General features: G+C 34.4%; 2 protein-coding genes across 2 annotated transcripts; one reads left to right on the top strand and one right to left on the bottom strand.

The window, feature by feature from the left end:
- The first annotated feature begins 4 nt into the window (after positions 1-4).
- Positions 5-8717, top strand: LOC131930307 (ankyrin repeat domain-containing protein 50). The gene is made up of 14 exons (XM_059286725.1): positions 5-258; positions 1151-1380; positions 1575-1757; positions 2322-2535; positions 2843-2989; positions 3152-3265; positions 3754-3894; positions 4277-4402; positions 4801-4877; positions 5549-5675; positions 5920-6131; positions 6307-6414; positions 6610-6737; positions 7524-8717. Exons 1-14 carry the CDS (start codon positions 177-179, stop codon positions 7861-7863), a joined length of 2229 nt encoding a protein of 742 aa, XP_059142708.1. The 5' UTR covers positions 5-176; the 3' UTR covers positions 7864-8717.
- A 1337-nt stretch (positions 8718-10054) lies between these two features.
- Positions 10055-19439, bottom strand: LOC131930318 (uncharacterized). The gene is made up of 8 exons (XM_059286736.1): positions 19271-19439; positions 17775-17980; positions 17524-17629; positions 17211-17383; positions 16833-16933; positions 16355-16473; positions 15687-15831; positions 10055-12178 (listed from the first exon to the last, which is right to left on the bottom strand). Exons 1-8 carry the CDS (start codon positions 19302-19304, stop codon positions 11317-11319), a joined length of 1746 nt encoding a protein of 581 aa, XP_059142719.1. The 5' UTR covers positions 19305-19439; the 3' UTR covers positions 10055-11316.
- Between the last annotated feature and the right edge of the window lie 1567 nt (positions 19440-21006).

The raw sequence follows: 21006 nt of genomic DNA, 5'->3' as shown, positions 1-21006 counted from the left end.
TGTTGTTTACAAAAACTCTTCCTCTGTAAATTGTAGTGTAGGTCTAAATATATTAATATAGTAATTACACTATTTTGTGATAGATCTTAGAGTCTAGCCTAGACTATCTATAGATCTAGACCTAGAATCTAGATTATATCTATTCTAGATTCTACAAATTTATTTTTGTAAAGTAAATGAGCAACTCGAGCAAGGACGATGCCGCAGCCCAAGCCACAGCAACTGGCATTGCCAAAGTAAATTTACAGCAGGATGGTGGTAAAGTAAAATTTATTTTACTGGTGCAGCTAGACTCTAGATTAGTTACTCATGTAGCACTGTTTTGTAAATAGCTAAAATTAAAGTTTAAAGCATTGAAATTGGAATGAAATTACGAAGTGACTACTCAGAAGAAGATTTTTCTCCCCAACGTCTCTACTTAGTCGGTAAAAGATAGCTCTGCGGTAAAAGATAGCTCTGCGCATGCGCAATGACCGATGGCTAGGGTTAGGGATAGGATTAGGGTTGGTGTTAGGGTTCTGCGGTTGTAAACACACACATGCGCAGTACTATCGAAAACATCTCTGCGATGGCAAGTCGCAGTTTCTCTCCATTGCGCATGCATATCTTTTTCCGGCTAGCATGAAATTATTGTCTTGATGTGTTAAGTCATAAGTGTAGTTTAGTTAAGTTAATAATTACCATACATAGTTACATACCCTACTACTAATTCCCCTTTCGTCTTGTCCCTGCTTGCCTATGTGTAGTGTTATTGATTATAACTTGGTGCTTGTTGTGATCAAAGAACAGCAGTGGTTGTTATTTAATGTGTGTGGGTGCCAACTGGAGCCTAATCTGGGGGAAGGGGGGGGGGGGGGAATGGGGGCGGACTAAAGTTTTGGGAAATCCAATTTCGTTGGGGTGGTAGGGGGTAGACTTTCTTTCTCCCCCCCCCCCCCCCCCCCCCCCCCCAGCGAGGAGATGCCTGGAAGAAACACTGCTAAAATCTCTAGGCGCATTAATCCCTCCTACCACCCTTACCCTAGTAATATTGTAGACCTACTACTAATGATTTAATTTTAATGATGTCAAAAGCAAGAGGCTCTCATATGAGCAAAATATGAGTAGCTATAGTTTTAGTTTATAGCTCATTCATTTCTTCTCAATGCAGGTTCCTATTTAAGAAGAAATAATGGTTCTAGCAAGGCCAATTTTGAAAAAAGGGAAAAGAGAAGAAAAATTAGAGAACTGCAGGCATCTATAGTCAATAGAAATGTTCCTGATGTGAAAATGATTCTGAATTCTGATTTTGATGTAGATTTTCAGTATAATAGCCAAACCTCATTACAATTGGCTGTATGTGAAGGATCATATGAGATTTGTGAATTGCTAATCAGTAAGGTAGGTTTAAAATCTAGTAATATTTTTCATTGTTAATGGTGAAAAAAACGAATTGTATGTTAAATTTTTTTAATGTACTGTAGTAATGTAGTAATTAATTTAAGTTTTTACAAATACTTCTAAATTGAAAGTTTAAATCTTGTAATATAATGTATAATATAAAATATAAAAGCTAAACAAATACTCTGCTTCAGAAAGCCAATGTGAACCAAACTGATGCTGATGGAAACTCTTTGCTGAACAAGGCATGCTGGAGAGGGTTCTCTGAAATTGCTCAGCTGTTGATTGCCAATGGGGCTGATGTGGACTCGCAGAATGAAGCTGGTAATTCTTCACTCAATGTTTGTGCCCATAAAGGATATTCTCATATAGCTGAGGTAACCATATGCATATCTTTTGCTATTAGAATTAAATTATAGGATAGTATTATACTATCTTTTGTTAAGTTAATTTATGTAGAAGTTATTTTTTAAAAAGCCCCATCTAAAACTATTTTTATTTGTTGAAATTAAAATATTTGACACTAAAGATTTTTCACCAATTGTAGATTACCTTGTATTGTCTTCCACTGTGCTGGTTAGTGAAATAAGATCTTTAATGTAACACTATTGCCTCGGTAGTGTGTCATTCCATTCTCACTTTAGTCCATCACTAATCAGAATGGCACATGGGCTTCATCAGAGTGGTGCCGTGATTTGTGTTTCACTCAGGCATAATTTTCATGGGGAGGGTCACAGTGTAGACATCCCTAATTCAAATGTGTTTCCATAGGAAATCTTTTAGACAAGTTGGGTGGTCCTTACTCCCTACCCTGCATTTCCAGCATATAACTGGTCCACATTCTAGTAAAATAAAACATTTTAAAGTTTTTTTTGTGTTAATAATTATTTTTTTTTAAGATTTTGTTTTAAAGATTCAAATTTTTTTTGGTGGTTTCACAGATTCTTTGTGCAGCAAAATGCAACATGAATCTGGCAAATGCACGAGGACACACCCCTCTATTCAGTGTGTCACAGTCTGGCAATGTTGCCATGGTGCGGCAGCTGCTCAAGGCAATGGCAGACCCTGACTGGGGAGACTACATCTTCAAGACACCGCTCATGGTGGCCGCAGAAGAAGGTCACTTGGAGGTAGTTCAGGCGTTATTGGAAGGAGGTAACTGAAGAATTAGAAACTTTTTAAAGTTCCTTAATAATTAAAAATATTTTGAAAATTACAGTTAAAATATTCCCATAGTATTCATGTATTTTATTTCACCAGAATGTACAAAAATATTTTGAAAATAAGACTGTGTTAAAATGTATTCATAATATTCAAATTTCACTAAAGATGTGTACATATGATAATGTGTTTATTTAAAAAAAAAATGTTTTTAGTAATTGTCAGTGCATTACATTTTTTTCTACTTTATTCAAACTAAATAAATAGTTACTTACACTATCATCATTAACACTCATCCCAGGAGCAGACGTGAACAGACAGAGTCGCACAGGGCGAACAGCTGCTTATGAGGCGGCTTGCCATGGGTATGGAGACATTCTTCAGGTGTTGGTAAAATACAAAGCAAATTTGAATCTATGCACAACCAAGGGCATTACCCCATTGTTAGGTGAGTTACAGTTCTTCAAGTGTTTTTTATATATTGCTTTATTTCTTTTGTTTAAAATCTAAACTGTCTTAAAAAATTAGGAATCTATTTAATTCATAAATGTAATAAATATGTTATTTGGTATTAAGTTTTTTTTTAAATTATTAAAAATTTGACTTGCAGAGGCCATCTCCAGCAACCACACAGAAGCTGCTAGAATCATCATTCAGTCAGGCTGTAATGTTAATCAAGCTGATCGCACTTGTTGGGCTCCAATACATGCAGTCATTAGACAAGGTAAGGAGCTGTAAAACATTGAGCGTAGGTATAGATGGCTTGTGATATCAAGGAAAACTAATTCAGTTACCTGTTCTTTCCAGTATTATAATTGTGAAAATAGGCATGATGTTTATACCAAAGAATAACATGTTTAATTTTTTTGTTTAATCACATTGATACATGAAGTGTCAGACTCTTAGATCATTATTTACACCCTTTTACTGAAACCATGAAGTTTACATATGTTCTTATCATAAAGATACCTGCCAGGCTCTAGACCAAATCAACATTTGAGTTAGCAGTCACAGGCTCCATTTCATTAAAATCTTTCAATGTTTCTGCCAGCTTCCATTTGTTCTACCTGCCTACTCCATTTAAAGATTTGTAACAAGACAGGTTATATCAGTAAAAATATATACACTGTCATTAAAAAGATTGTAAGAATTGTTCAAAAGTCTGTCAAAAATTAATTTAATTTGCATATCAAATGTTTTTTTCCATGTCAGTATCCAACATGTTTGACCCAGGAGATAACATTGAGATGCGAAAGCTTGTCGGCATATTAGTGGACGCTGGCGCTGACGTCAACAAATTTGATGAAGAGAACTGGACACCTCTGTATCAAGCAGCATCTGCTGGTGACTATGGTAACAAAAAATCTGAAATTTTGATTTGTTTTATTATCTAGGATTCTTGGTATGGTTAGTGAATTTTATGTTATGGTTTTAAGTTTTAAAGTTACTTTTATCCTAGTCAATAAAATGTACTTAAAATACTGCAAAATTCTACCGTTAAATTTTATCAAATTTATTGTGCTGTAGAGTAGACACTATAAATAGCAATATAAGACATACAAGATAAACGTAAAAAATTTTTTTATTTTAATCACTCTGTACCTATGTGTCATTGGCTATTCAGGCAATGAAATAACACTATATGTAAAATTTTATTTGTTCTGTCAAGTCACCATCCCCAAGAAGCATAGTTATAATAATGCCAAAGTATTTCATTTTTTTTGTTTACTTTTAGACCTGTGTAAATTTTTGTTGGAGAGGGGAGCTGCAGTAGATAAATACACTAAGAAAGGCAGCTCAGTTCTGCATGCTGCTGTGTATGGTGGGAAGCTGGATATTGTCAGACTTTGTCTGGATGCTGGTAGGTGATCGTACAAGGTTTTACAGTTTTTAGAATTTTTGGACCGTCAGACTATCAAGTTTTATTTAATTGAAGATTCTTAATTTAAAAGTGATTAATTTTTTTCAAAAAGCAAATAATACTTTGTAATTGTATAAACAATCATAATATAATTTGTCTGTGTTTTAAATGAGTTGATGTTGCCTTTTTAAAAATATAAACTATTGTTTTGAAAGCCAAGTCTAGATTGAAAACAGAAAATTACAACATGCCAGATATACATTATTGATTTCAAAGCCAAATCTAGATTGAAATCTAAGGCAATCATAATAAGCCAGATGTGTTTTGAAAGGTTTGTAAGGTAATAATTTGTTTACCTATAATTGAATACTGATCCACTTCTGGAACTATTTCTGCAGGCTGCCAGGTAAATGCAGTGGATGAAGTAGGTCAGCATGCTTTACTGGCAGCTGTTTCTTCCAGGTGTGACATCAAGGTAAGAATGCAACATACTGTTTTCTGTATCTTTTTCATTAATAAGTTTCCAGATTGCAAAATATTGTTTTCTGTATCACATTCAGCAATGAGTTTTTGTCCTGCTATATACAGTGAAGGTCAAGTTGATTTAATGTATAATTAAGAACAATGTAATATATTCTTCAATAATTTTTATTCTTTTATTACATCAGTAATATTTTTTTAATTAATAACAATTCTAGCATTTATCTGCAATTGTCTAGATGTATTACTTTTGAAGGAAATAGATTACTTTTAATAAATTAAGAAACTTTTAAAAATATTTAATAATTGTCATATTTATCAGGAACTTATGCAAAGTTTTTTGCCTTACTTGATCTGTTTTTTATTTTAATCAACATTTTAATTTGTTTTATCTTTTTAACTTTGAAGATGTGTACACAATAAATGTTCTTGGAGAATGGATAGCTTAGATTTTAGTTTTAGTGTAGTAAACTATACTTATTTTACCAGTCTGTAACAGAACATGCCTTTAAAATTGTGTCATCAACTCAATTCCTTTATAATCCTCTGCAATTGATAGGCTTACATTATTTCTCAATAAAAATGTCTGTCATTTATTATTTTAATACCTGGGTAGATATTTTAATTTTGTAATAATAATTTTTATAATTGTTCCATTTCTTGTAGATAATTGAAGCACTTTTGGATGCTGGCAGTGATGTGAACATTGCTCATAACTTAACCAAACAAACAGCTTTACATGAAGCTGTTTGCCAGCAAGTTGTGTCTGCTGCCCGTCTGCTCATTGATAAAGGTGAGTTTTATCTACACTTTGTACTGCTGTGTGGGCTCAGTCATATCTTATGGACTTGAGCCTGGAATCCAAACTTAAGACATTCAGTTTAGCAGTCAAAGCTCTACCATTTGACCTTGCTGTTCCACATATCACATATGTCTCTAGAAGCAGGTGTTAAATACCACCTGATATATGTGTCTCAGGTAGCAGGTGTTCAATATGTGTCTCAGGTAGCAGGTGTTAAATACCATCTATGTCTCAGGTAGCAGTTTGAGTGCAGTCAACTGTGAGCAGAAGTCCCCCCTCTACCTGGCCTGCTGGCGTGGGCTGGTGGAGACGGTTGAGTACATGCTGAGCAAAGGATGCCAGACATCCAGTCCTTCTATCTCAGGGTTGCCCATCCATGCTGCAGCCACTCAGGGCAGATCCAGCATCATTCAAATTTTGTCTGACAACGGCTGCAATCTGAACCAGGTACTCTTGAATCAGACTGTTATATGACACCAGTTACCATATGCGTAATATAATGTTTCATATTGTGATGACTCAACTTTTTTTAATGTATGGTGATTTGGCTGACTCAATTTATTGTAATTATTATTCTACACTTATGACATGTTCTGAGTTCATTTGATTATTTCTACTGTAGATGAATGAGAAAGGAGAGACCCCTATTATTGCTGCTCTAGCAGAAGATAACTTCTCAGCAGTAAGAGCTCTACTCCAGTGTGGTTGTGATATTGAGGCTCATTTGAAGGTTGGCATTTTTAATACTCAGTGTAACATTTTAAAATAAAAATGTATACATTTATTTTTAATTTCAATATTAAATAAATACATACAATTTAAAAATGTTATTCTTTCAGGACTACAGTTTTAAAATTTTGCCAAGACTTCAGTTTTACTCATGCATACTTTGAAAAAAGTTCTGTACCTAACTATTTTTTGCCAGGTGAAGCCTCCTCAGATTTGCTGTCTCCTACATGATGATCCACATCCACATTTAGGTCTGGATCCACTCTTCCTGGCCCTGACACACAAAAACATGGATATGATGAAAATGTTGCTGCAGTGTTACAGGTATCATGATTTTTATTTTGTTTTCTAACACTGAAGATGGTTGAATGTGGCACTGCGGTTGAGATGCAGTAAGTAAGTAGTAAAGTTCCCCTTTCAAACCTGACGGTCTATGGGGCAAGTGAAGTAGAGTTCACTTGTTTCTGTAACCTCGGCATATGTAGAGATAGTGTGGTCAGCACTATGCCCAGCCGCCTTTACTTTCCCTAACGTGAGTTAGGTACCCATCAGAATTGGGTGGACTCAGGGACGGTCTACTGACTTGAACCCGGATTCGAACTCGAGACTTACGGGTTAGCAGTCCAGCTCTCTACCGCTAGACCACTCCGTCCCTGAGATGCAGGGCTAGTGTTAAATTTCTTTAGTTAGAAGAAAAAATAGTCTAGAATTTGGAAATTATTCCTGTCCAACGCAACAGATAAAACTTGGGTTCACTGGGTAAAGTTCTGGGCATGAGTCCACCCAGTTCTATTGGGTATCTGAGTTGAGACCAGATGTCAGCCAGGAAATGAAAAACTGGGCTGGCACAGCCTTGACCACAGTCCCATCAGAATCTGAGGTCTAAGAAACAGTTTAACTCTATTCTCACTATGGACCATCTATTTAAGAAAGGGTACATCATTTGCCCTTTGTCCGTCAGTTTTGAAATAAAACTTTACATTTACTTACTTTATCTTTAATTTACCAAAATTAAAAGTTTTATTTGGGATTATAAAATGTTGCGCAATGAGAAAAAAGTCTGAAAATTTTTAAATAAATGAATATATATTTATCTTTTGTTTCTTGTAGTGTAATCCCCCATAGAACTATTCAAGTTTTGGAGGTTTTGCTGAGACGGGCTCAAGGAATCAACACCCACTACACACCCCAACAGAAAAAAGACATATTTGATTTATTTAGAGTGAACAAATGCACACCTTTTAGTCTGAGTGACGCATGCAGGCGGTGTATTCGGGCGGCACTAGGATCACCCATGCAGCAGAAAGTGACGCACCTGCCAGTTGGGGAGAAGGTGAAGAAGTATATTTTAATGGAGGCGGAGTTTGAAGTCTGGCAGGAAGTGGAGTTAGATATGCCAGGTGGGAAGACTGGGTTCTCTGACATTTTCATCCACCATAATCCATATTAATAATCCGCTCAGTTTTTGGGCCACACCATTATCAGTATTGATCTGCTTTGTTTTTAGATTATAACTTAGTGAATATTGAGCTGCTTAGTTTCAGGCTATTAGAATACAATAATAAATATTTAGAGGAAAATTTATATTATAAATTTATAACAGATTTCCTTTAAAAAACACTTTTTTTTTGTTACATTTTCTTGAAATTTAAAAAATTGTTTTTAATTTTCATAATGTTAGGAAAACTTTTTATATATATTTAAAGTATATATACGAAGTAATTTTTTATCTTATTTTGCAAGACATTGTGTTTTTAAAAAATACCAGGTTTGAAATTTTAATCCAATCAAAAGAAATTTGTTTTTCTCAATATGTTACTTTTACATTTCACATATCAAAAGAAAATGTTCAAAATTCAGAAGTACACTGAATAGCGCCTCATAAACTAGCATCAAACATACTTACACATAGAAACATGTCTATTTATTTAACAGCCATTGTTATTCAAATTTGCTGCTTGTGACAGTTACCTTTATACTGCTCATTAAAATATTTTGCATAATTTTAATTATCATCTGCTGTGTGTTAAATAAAAATATATTTATTACGCAGTTAATAAAAAGTGCAATTTTTGTGCCTTGTATTCACATGTTCATATTTGAGTGATGTTTTTTTTTATTTAAACTAATATTAGCTGTAGAAAACTGTTTTAGAAGACCGATCCTTAGTTTTTCACTCAAAAACATGAACTTTTTTATGAAGGATAAAATCATAATTTGTTTTTTAAACATTTGAAAGAAAACTTACAAAGTCAATTAAAATGTGTATGCTAGTTTAATTTGTCAGTTGTTAATAATTCTACTTTTTTTCAGTTAAAGCTTTTCCAAATTTTTAAGACTAATTGTTAGCAACATAATATTTTCTTTTTTATATGCAAAGTGGGTTTTTTTCCTAAAATTTACCTTTAGGATAACAATTTTTTAATAGTTTAAATGAAATCAAATAGATCATTAAGATTTTCTCTGTTATTAGTAAAATTATTAAAAATATAATAAATGAAAAACATGTAAAATGTAAGGATGAATTCACCATAAACAAAGTAAAAAGGTCATATTTTTATGTTCTTTTTTTAAACCTGTGTCTCAAAATTCAATAATAAAATATATCTTACTGAAATATGTGAACATTCAATGTTTTATGGTGATTGTTGTGAATATATCCAACAGTTATTACTTAAATCTCAAACAAAAAGGACTGTTTAAATGAAATTCTCTTAGCCAAATATTTCAAAACACATACACGTGCATTTTTGTATCAAAGTATAATATCTGAACATACAAGTTGGGTGATAAGCTGTAAACTTCAGGAGCAATTTGTCAGAGAGCACTATTATTCATTTCTCCTGAACTTGTATCAAAGCCAATCTTGTATTTATTCTCTCCCTTACCTTACTGTGTAGAGCTCAACATGTGAATGTTATTTTCTTTGTAAACTATGTTTTATCCTGTATTCTTTAAGTTCAGAAATTGAAATGCAATGTTACACAGAAAGATAAATTTTATTTTATTTTATTGCATTTTATTAGTTTTTCAGTAAATATTTTAATTCTAGTATTTGAACACTTGAACTATTATACTAATAGTTATGCAGTAGAAGTGCATTTCTACTTCAACATTATTATTAGTTTTTTTTTCCACCTGGGCAAAATGTTAAATTTTAGATTAAAGAATAAGGTTTACTAATGTACATAACACAATGATCAGGAGAGAATTTATTTTAATTTTAAAAGTACTAAACTTCATTGCTAGTCACATTGATTAGTTCAAGCTTCAAACTGAAGGCATAATGTATTATATTCTTTTATAGCTGTTCTATGCAAAACTGTTTGTGCTGTGTTCCATTAAAAACTTAAATTACTCACAACAGGTGTATTTTGACATGTATTAAAGCTAAAATATTTTGCCTCCTTGTTCAACTAGGAATTATAAAATAATCAAGCTTTAGAATTTACAATTTCTGATGCTTGTTTGAAGTCAGAGTGAGTAAATAAGCACATTGTCTATTAAAATACAAGCAAGACAAAATGTAGAAATTTAATAAACAACATTACAGATGGCACACTGATAAACCAACACACACGCATAAAATAAATTACAAACAGGTTTCAAATTTTCTTCATCTTGTTTATTAGATGTTGATTCAAAGTCATTGAACTACAAATGTTTGTATCACAGAAACAGACTAATGCTCATTTAAACTTGATAATTAATAATTACAGCACAAAAGTTGATTTTACATAAGTATAAATAAATCTAAATAAGAAAGATATACATTTCTTTCAGATTATACCTGCATTTAAATTAATTGTACATTGAAATGTACATTAAATAAGAATTATTAAACAAAGCTCAGTAGCAGTAAATAAAGGGGAAAAAATCTGATATGAATATCAAATAAATAAAATTGAGAGAATTATGTTCTGCATCATAAAAATAATTACAAAGATTGCATCCAAGTTCAAATAATATATAAAATACACATTAGTCAAAAGTCTGTCCACAAATAGTATATGTCGTTTTATTCTGTTTTTAAGCAATTTAAAACTAAGTTAATAAAGGAATAACTAAGTGTTATTAAAAGTACTGTATCATAAAGAAATTATTGTCAAATACCCTACTCGTCATATAAATCCCTGTGTAAATACTTTATGTATTTCAAATTTGTATTGATAATAAAAAGCAAAAGTAATCAAATATTCTTTGGACTATTTTATTCTAAATAAATAAATGTTGCATAATATAATCAACAAATACTTCAGCAGTGACAGTTAGTTAAACTGTTAAAAAAAACTAAATTATTTACAAACACCAGAAATAAGCATATTTTAAAGGTACAGTTGTGTTAAAGCAAGTAAACCTTATGTTTTAATTTTAAAAATATTAAATTAATTAATTCAAAGACATTGCCTGACTTGATTTGTTAAGTGGATAAAAATGAGTCATTACACAGAAACAGACTTTCTATTCTAGTTGCAACAAACCATGTATTATAAGTACCGGTATTGTAAAAACTTACATCAACAACAGTTTTAACAAATAGAATGATTACAGCATAAATCACATATTAATATCAATGTATGAATTTACACTAACAAACTTTTAACATATGACCAACATTTTAACTGAACAAGATATACAAAAAAAATCTATCAAGAAAATCTTTGTTTTCTGTCTTATAAATAAGTGATTGTTTTTAACATAAGCTTTATTTACATTAAAAAAAAGGTAAAAATAGTTTGATCCTACTATAAACACCAATACAAAACAAAACAATCATGTGACTAAGTGGGCTCGGTCACAACAAGTGACAAACCCCTGGGTGTGATATCGTAAAACTTCTCTACTCTTTACCTTGATTGTGCCAATTTGATCCTACTGTAAACACCAATACAAAACAAAATGATCATGTGACTGAGTGGGCTCGGTCACAACATGTGACAAACCCCTGGGTGTGATATCGTAAAACTTCTCTAATCTTTACCTTGATTGTGCCAATTTCGTCCCGTACGTACCGGCCACCAGTTCTACTAAGATCTGAAGAAATGAACTCAACCAGTGCCTGACCTAGTGTTTTACTCTCAGCCTCCTCTGTACTGACCGCTGTTTGGTCCAACGCACTGCTGCACTGGTGTGATGTAACTGCTGGTTTGTTGACGGGGAAAAGCACATGCGGCCAAACCTGGAGGAATAGTGTCGCTGCATGCTCCGGTCCGATGGCGATCACGCCTTCACATGCTGAACATTGTGTTTCAATGGCTGAGTCCACTGCAAAGGCACTTATAATTGGCTTGGTTTTAGAACTACCACAATCAGAATAGGCGTGGCTAATTTCATGACTTGAATTTTTGGCTTTACAGCATGGGACGCTAGCGTGGTCGCTGCAGTCTGATTTACAACAGCTGTCAGAGTCAGACTCAACAGTGCTAAGGTCAAGGCCTAGGTCAGGTGACTGAATATACGACATAAATTTAGATTTTTCTTCCATGGACTTGTTTCTGAAATACTCTTTGGCAACTTTAAAAGTTTCTAATTTCTCTATCTCATTCAGCAACTGTTTTATGATGCAGGCAACTTTTTCCTCGCCTTTCACTGCTTGTGGGCAGGGCACAACAAAAATGTCAGAGTCGCTTTGTTCATAGGGTAGCGTCAAGCTGAACATGCTGATGAACAAGTTCTCTCTACTCTGAATTTCTTGCATATTTTTTATTGCCAGTTCAATAATCTCTTTAGGACTTTGGAGCTTTCCTGATACAACACTAAGACGACTGCAAGGAGAAAAGTTTGGTGTAAATACATAATTTAGACAATTAGGTACAAAATAGTTGCCAGAAAAAACAAATATTTTACTCTTAAAAAACTTGAAGAAATCTAACAGATGCACATAAAAGTAATAAATGGGAGAAAAAAATGTTTTACTCATGAAATAAATGCCATCTTTGAAGTTAAAAAGGGAACACTTACAAAAATATTAAATGCTCTATGTTATGGAACGAAGTCATCAGTATGGTTAGTATTGATGTTGGTGATGACTGCAGTGAGAGGTTAAACAGTTGTGTGGCGAATTAGACACTGTATATTACTTGATTGTTGAAGAAGGCACCAACACAATTTCAGCTGAACAACTTTAATTAATAGATAATCAAACTACACTCTATATGGTCTAAGGAAAACAGAAATAGTTCATTAACAGCGGCCGGCCTTAGGGGCCACACTTTACAAGAACACAAAAACACGACTACATTCTAACCAGCCTAACGTTCAACTGTCCTATCTTTCTGGCCAAGCTTGACCCTGGGTTCCTTAACCCCTGCATGACCCCGGCATTCCAGCGAGGGGGAGGGACGGGCGCCTGCAAAATCCTAGGTGGGACTAATGCATTGTGTCCCAGTTCAGGGGGGGGGGAGGTGGGGGTGGGGAGGGCAGTACAAGCTGTCACAGTTCAGGTGTGGGGCAGGAGGGGGGTGGGGTAGATACCCACTAGCGGTGGGACGAGGGGGGTTGGACTCAGTTATAACACTCCCCTCTCCTTTGACAAGCTGGCACAAGCTGGCAAAGCCAGCGAGGCTTACACTCTACATACATGGTCTATCACATGCAACAAACTAATACACTAAGAGCAGTAATAACATAGGTAGGAAAGCAACACTTCGAACATCTTAGTACGATAAAAAATAATAAAGCTTCCTCAATAGGTGACACTACTGTGTCTAAACTCTAAACAATCAACAGCTAACAAAGTTCAATAATAAATGCTACTGAGTAATGCTAAATCTAAAGTAGTTTGTACAACATTATACAGTTCGTGTCTAGACTTTATCACTATAGCATATAAACTGAACTCTTCCATATCATCTATTTTAGTAATATTTTTTCTCTAAACTGTACGACAATATGTACCTAATGGGGAAAAAATGGTTATACATCTTAAATTTCAGCATAATTAATAAGGTTAAGTAATCATAAATATACCACAAGCAACACATTATTTCTCCTATATAATTAGATAAAACTTCTCAGGTTGGTAAAACTAAGTAATATGGCCACAATTATGATTAGTTTCTCTACAACATACAAAATATCTTAGAGGAATATTTTCCAACAAAACCCAAAAAATCAATAGACAAGATATACTCGGCAACACATCGATATACCATCATAAAAACCCATTAAAAGCATAGACTGCATCATCAGTCTCTAAACATCATCTCATTCTTGTCCTACTATCTATCTAGCGGAAACTCAACCGTCGCAAGCTTACCGTCAAGTAAGTGGAACGATTGACCGCTTCACACATCATCGTCCTATCTAGCTATCTAGCGGTAACTCAACCGTCACAAGCTTACCGTCATGTAAGTGGATCGATTGACGGCTTCAAAATTTCACAACATAAATAAACAATAACTCTAAGCTACAGGGTTCAATCATCACACGATTAAGAAAATAAATCCTCCAAGGATAGTGTATATTATAGGCATCTCGTTATTTAAACAGTGTGTCAACTGGTTAATAATAGAAAATTTTTTAACAAATCGGGTTATAAAAGTTATGATTGTTTTGAAAGGGGTCCTAACTTTATAATTGTTATATAAGCTTTTAACTGGCACATCGAATAAATAAAGACATTAATGATTTTAAAGTGCATGATTAAATGTAAACAATCTCTAGCACAACACAAAATTTAATCTAACAAAAAAAATTCAACAAACAATTCCTTATTGCTGACTTCTATGACTTCTAACAAATGCAGCTAATTGACCTAAACTAAAGAATTATAGACTTAACTGACTGCTGGACTTTGGCATACGACTGACAGAAGAGGAACAACGCTGTTTATTATTGTTACAACAAATTGGAGCTTAACATTTCTAAATCTAAATTCGTCGGCTTGGACATCTGGAACTGCTGTGGGATGACGTCGACACATGAACACTTCATTTTAACATCATTGGGGTAGGGTACTTCATTACTTCATATCGTCATTAGGGGTACACGAATACTCCATATCATCACGGGACATCAGGGGTGTAGGGATGTTTCACATCATCATGGGTGGAGGGGTACTTCATATCATAACAGTTCAGATGCCATTAGACTATAAACAATGACGATTTAGTCAGTAGTCACTGTACTCACACTAATCACTGTAACATACTTCAATGTTGTAAATATAAATTTTTCAATTCTAACAAGTCACCAAAGGCAATTAAAGTAGGTAGTCCAAGCTAATGAAAGTCCTAATTCATGTTATCTCAGAAATAGCTGCACAAAACTTGAAAATAGACTAATAGTGACAGTTCTGTCTCACGGACTTTGAAACAACAGTTCCAACATATGTAGATCAACGTAAAACTTGACAACGAGCTTGACGATAAACAGAGACGATGTGTGGCAGTGGCGTGACAAACAAAATAGTAGATCTGTACCTCTTCGAGAATCACCGAAGTTGAAAAAAAAATTCACAAAAGTTCTTTTACCCTGTTCCGACGTTCTTTAAAAGTCAGTTTGCTACTCAACCAAAAACGTTATGAATAATTTTAGCTGCTCTATCAAAATATTGTAAGTCGGTTCGCTGTTAGATAGTTTTGCTCCTTGATCCCAATGTTATGAATGTCCTTTTTGCTACTCCACCAAAAGGTAATAGGTCGTTTTGCTGCTCCACCAAATGTTATGGAACGAAGTCATCAGTATGGTTAGTATTGATGTTGGTGATGACTGCAGTGAGAGGTTAAACAGTTGTGTGGCGAATTAGACACTGTATATTACTTGATTGTTGAAGAAGGCACCAACACAATTTCAGCTGAACAACTTTAATTAATAGATAATCAAACTACACTCTATATGGTCTAAGGAAAACAGAAATAGTTCATTAACAGCGGCCGGCCTTAGGGGCCACACTTTACAAGAACACAAAAACACGACTACATTCTAACCAGCCTAACGTTCAACTGTCCTATCTTTCTGGCCAAGCTTGACCCTGGGTTCCTTAACCCCTGCATGACCCCGGCATTCCAGCGAGGGGGAGGGACGGGCGCCTGCAAAATCCTAGGTGGGACTAATGCATTGTGTCCCAGTTCAGGGGGGGGGGGGGAGGTGGGGGTGGGGAGGGCAGTACAAGCTGTCACAGTTCAGGTGTGGGGCAGGAGGGGGGTGGGGTAGATACCCACTAGCGGTGGGACGAGGGGGGTTGGACTCAGTTATAACACTCTAAAATAAAACATTGAATATGTTAAAATCTCAATGGTTTTAGTGATGAATCTAGCATAAAATACTTACTCCGTCCATTCTTGTGCGAAGTCAATTAACTGTGAACAGTACTTCCCCTTCTGCTTGTCAATGGTAAAGGCATATGAAGGGCGAAACAACAGGAGACTAGGCTGGTTGGTGGCACTTGACAGAATAATGTAGCCTCGAGATCTTCCTGCAAATGGGGTGGTCATTTCATTTTTATAATCCACAGAAATCTCACAATCTGACATAACCCACAGTAAGTAATCTCATAATATAGCAATTGTATTGAGTAAAATTACCAGTCTACTTCTCTAAATAATGTTGTTTAAATGAGGATAAATAAAAACTTCCAGATAGTTGTTAATCTCACCCATTCATGAGAACTAATGATCCAGACCCAATATAATTTAATAAAATGAAGTTTATTTATAATTTTGTATATTAATAAATATTAACTGCTTATATAAGAAAGTAAAAGACAAAGTTTAAGTACACTTTAGATGATATTTGAGACAGAGTTCATCTTGTTTCTCTGACTATGGTGAGGGGGGGGGGGGGGGAGAGAGAGAGAGGAAAGGACAATGTGATCAGCACTTTGTTCAGGTATTTAATATATACTTAAATAAGATACCCAGTGAACTATGGTTCTGAAGCCTGTCAACAGAACTCAAGACTTTTGGGTCAGTATTTGTACATTATAAGCAAAGGTTTACCAGTTTCTGGGTCAATTGTTTTCATGGCTTCCAGCAGTGTTGCTACAGATACCCAGTGAGGTGGGTACTTGAATCTTGCAGTGTCAAGAATGAGAACCAGATCTCTACCCTCATGATAGCTGGAAAAAAACAACATAATTAGTATAGGTAAGATGGCGTACACTTTGTAAGACATGTGAAAAGAGGTTGTTAACTTACACAAAAATATGCTGTCTGATTTTTATCAAAGTTGGTGTTGCATGTTTTAGTCATAGTGAACACAAATGAAGAGATCAGTTGTCTAAGTACACCACAATGTATAAAGTTTGGTGTGAAACTTTTTAGATTTACATGTGATATTTTTAACACAGCTACTTTAAAAAAAACATGCATCTCACCCTGCTATTGGGGAAAAGTGTCCTGTACTTTGGTGTTAAATTTTTTAGATGTACATGTGATATTGTTAACACAGCTACTTTAAAAAAAACATGCATCTCACCCTGCTATTGGGGAAAAGTGTCCTGTACCAGTCTGCCCTAGGGATTTTCTAGAGTATGATGCCACCAACACAACATCTTCTCTTACAGTTGCTGCTTTAATCTGTGGGTAGGGAGATTTATTTTTTCATGTACTAAATATACTCACATGGAACCATCATCCATTTGTTAATAAAACAGTTATGATAATGATCGGTTTTTCACAGATTAGCATATATCTGTTAATTAATTTGGAGTAGATTGTAAAAATAAGAAGTGTATTGCTAATGTAGTCTAAAGCGTGTACCATAGAAGAACAAGTCACGAGGCTTCATGTTCACTACTCTAACAATAACAAAAAATAAAATTAGATATGTAGATAAGTGACAAGGTTCACACACCTCCTCCCTGAGGTGTTCTATAGAGTTAATTTCTGATCCCAGCACAGACATCGCTGCAAGATTGTTACACCTAGCCAAGCAGACAAACTGTTCCATGTTGATGCCTTTTTCTCTAGCAACTTGCAGAGATGTACAACAATCCAACATATCTTCATGGTACCACCGCCAAGGCCCTATTACAAAAAAAATTTTTTTCAACACAGGTCTAACAATAAATAAAAATTATTAATACACTGAGAGGAAACAAATCCACTAACTTCCGCCTGAACTTTTTCTTAAGCTACATCTTGGTTATCAAATATTTAAAACTAACCTTTCCAGACTCTACCAGGGTCTATCTCTAAAACATTAAGAGCCATCACGAGTGATGTTAAGCCACAATATGCTGGTTCATCCTGAGTACGATACTGTGAGCATAGCTATAATTCAAGGAGAAAATGCAACATGTCATTAAAAAATGGATACGGTTTAATTTAAATACTAGACCATCATGATTTTGTTAAAAAAAAACAACAATCTTATACAGAAATGTTTTTAAACATTTATCACTCAATTAAAGCTTACTTTAAAAAATGAATTCATATATCCAGCAGCTAAAGCTTGTGAGAAGATTAATTTTCCTTCATCTGAAGCAAAGTCAATACAAGTTGTAGGCAATGGTCGCCTATAAAACTGCAGCGTTGGTGATTTGACAGGTGAAGATAGTGATCCTCCAAGACTTGAAGAACGAGCTGCCATTTTGAAAACGACAAGTCTTTTACCTGAACTGGCTGAAAAAAATTGATAAACTTAGTATAAAATATTTTAAGAAACAAAATTTAAAAAATAGGCCTATTGACTATTCATAGAGTAGAATAGTAAAGTAAAGACAAAATAATTAACATTAATGAGTCGATGAAATAAGGTTAATAAACTAAAGGGAGCTAACTGCATACCGCCTAACCTCTCCAAGGCCCTAGGCCCTAGGCTAGGCGAAGCAAATATTATATAGATCTATGTGCATTCAAAAGCATTGTTTGCGAATGACATTCAACTTTTTGACATTGTGATAACTATTCGTATTCAGGTGGTCAAAGTGTTTCCATAGATTTGGGCTCTGAGTAAAACTGAGTTGCTTTTTTAAATTTATTTTACCGTTTTTACGTAGTATAAATATATTATAAGCTCTTGAACTTTGGAAGGGTTAGGTAAGCTAAAGTAAGACTAAAGACTATTCTAGACGGCTAGATTTAGAAATCTAGATTTTAGTATTTTTATCATTTTATGATTTTTAATATTTTTACTTTAGTACATTAGGCCTACATGACGACTACAACACACCATATTTAATTTTATTATAGAATTATAATTATAATAGACTAATTAAATACCTACTAATTAATTATTAATTAGGCCCTATTACTTATTAGGCCTACTACTAATACTACTAGACTAGATCTATTACTATAACTATTCGGTAATCTATCGTTTTGGGTACGTAAAATCGCCGGCGGCTATTAATGTACGAAAACGTTACCTCATTGTCAAGGCTGTAATAGAAGTATATTGTGATATGTTTGTGTCAAATATTATAGATAAATGAATAATAAACCTAAATCAATGGCTAAATATATTAATATAGGCCAGAAATTAACTTTAAACAGCTGTGTCTGCAAGCAAGATTTGCTATATAAACAGCAGCCATTTGTAAAATAGAGTGACTTCCGCCTGAATCTCGCGCTATATGTCTATAAAAATAAAACTTTAACAAGATGGCTGCTATAGTAAATGAGCGTGGTTGCATCTGTTGGAAACATCGCTGGTGTTCATTTATTACTGAAAAGTTTTAATTCAATTGTTTAAAAACAGGTAGCCTACATAAATGAAACAAGGAAACATTTTTGTATTTTTCAAAACATAAATCCTCCTCAAAATGTGAAATAATTATTAAAATGTAAGGAGTCACCTGTTTTTCACATTACTAGTCGCGGCCGATTTTACGTACCTAAAACGATAGATTACCAACTATTAATAATTATAATTCTACTTTTACACTTTTTTACACTTTCACTTTAATTTACCTGTCCTCAGAAGAATAGATCTGAGAGATAGCATAATCAATCCAATAAAATTAAAAAGCAGAGAAATATTTTAATGAGTACGATAATTTAACATGTTTAACATGTTTACAGTTTACTCTTTCTAAAACTAAAAGGACTAAACTAAAGTCAGTGATGTAGAATAAGAATTTTGCCGAAGTTCATACACTACTAAAGTTTAGTCTAAATGTCGAAATAAAACATTTTTATTTAAAAGCCACTTTTTATTTACCGGGTATGGAACTTTTAACTAGTTTAGTAATTGATGTTTTGTTATTTATTTTTGCTATTTATCCTCTATCAATTGAGCGATCAATGATAATAAAGTAGATCTAGAGTCTTTTGAATTATTAACACATTTAATAAACACATTATTATAAAGAACAAATTTAATGCAGTGGGAAGGCGGGACTAAAAGACCAATGGCAAATTAACCTAAGTGCCCGACACTCACACTGGTCCACAGCAATAACTTGATCACTAAATTTAAATCTATTACTAAAATGCTTACCTAAGCATATATATATTACACTTAGAGGGTAAAAGAAAACTAATCACACGTTTCACTCACTACCAATATTGTTTTTGAAATTTTTAGGTGTTCATTAATGAAAGGGCATTGGGGTCGTCCATAAATGACGTCACATTCATAGGGGGGAGGCGGGGTCCGTAATTTTGTGACGGTGTATGATGAGGGGAGGGGGGGGGGGGGGTCAGATGGTCCGACGTCACACTTTTGCATTGTAAAAAAAAGCAATGTTAGAAAACGAATTTTAGACATTATTTTGCGTTTTAGAAAACTGTTTTAATAAATTGTAATAACAATTTGTCAAAATAGAGTATTTTAATCGAGTTCAGTCAGGATTTTGGAAAAATATACCTGTTTAAAAAAATTTCAACTGCAATTTTGAAGGGGGTTGTAGGCTGAGGTGCAGAGTTTCTTCCAGGCATCTCTTTGGGGGAGGGGGGGGGCTCCCCCAAAGAGAGTCTACCGCCCCCCCCCCCCCGGAACAAAATGAAAATTATATAGAAAATATATACTTTTCACAGTGTCCGCCCCCCGAAGAAAGTCTACCGCCCCCAAAAATTTTTAGGGGGGGGTGTCTGGCTTTTTTTGACGGGTGACGGAGGGGGGGGGAGGTAAAAATCGTCAAAAAAAGAGTGACATCATTTATGGATGACCCCATTATTAAAAATAGTCTTTCAAAACTCACAGAAAGTGAAAGTAATAGTCTGTTGGATTTTTGCTGAGATCATGAGGAGTTATATTCATTTCCACTAGATAGAGTGTCACCCGGTGTGATAGGCTATGGCGTCACCCCAACAGCCCATTGGGTGGGGCTTAAAGAATATTCAAGATATATATTTCACTACAACTAGAGTTACAAAGCTTTTTTTCTCCGTAAATTTGGTGTTTCCATGTGCAATCTGCAACCTGTCCCAGGATGTTACTGTTCATACTACAAAATCAGGGAATTTCAGCTAGCGAATGATGACATTAGCTGTTCATGTCATTATAAAACCGTTTAGTTAAACTTGGTGGCTTGATTGAACCATGAGGACTTAGCTATCAAGGCAGTGTTTCTTCCAGGCATCTCCTCGGGGGGGGGGGGGGGGCCTTGTCAGACTACTCTGTCACTGAGCAAAACTTCACAACCTCGACCAGAACATTATTTTTCATTTATAACTCAGGCAAATAATTGATTACATTGGTTTTA

The sequence above is a fragment of the Physella acuta genome, unplaced genomic scaffold (assembly GCF_028476545.2).
Source record: "Physella acuta isolate Inbredline_101_S28 unplaced genomic scaffold, ASM2847654v3 ptg001756l, whole genome shotgun sequence".
Taxonomy (NCBI): domain Eukaryota; kingdom Metazoa; phylum Mollusca; class Gastropoda; family Physidae; genus Physella; species Physella acuta.
This window is presented reverse-complemented; position numbering and strand designations above follow the sequence as displayed.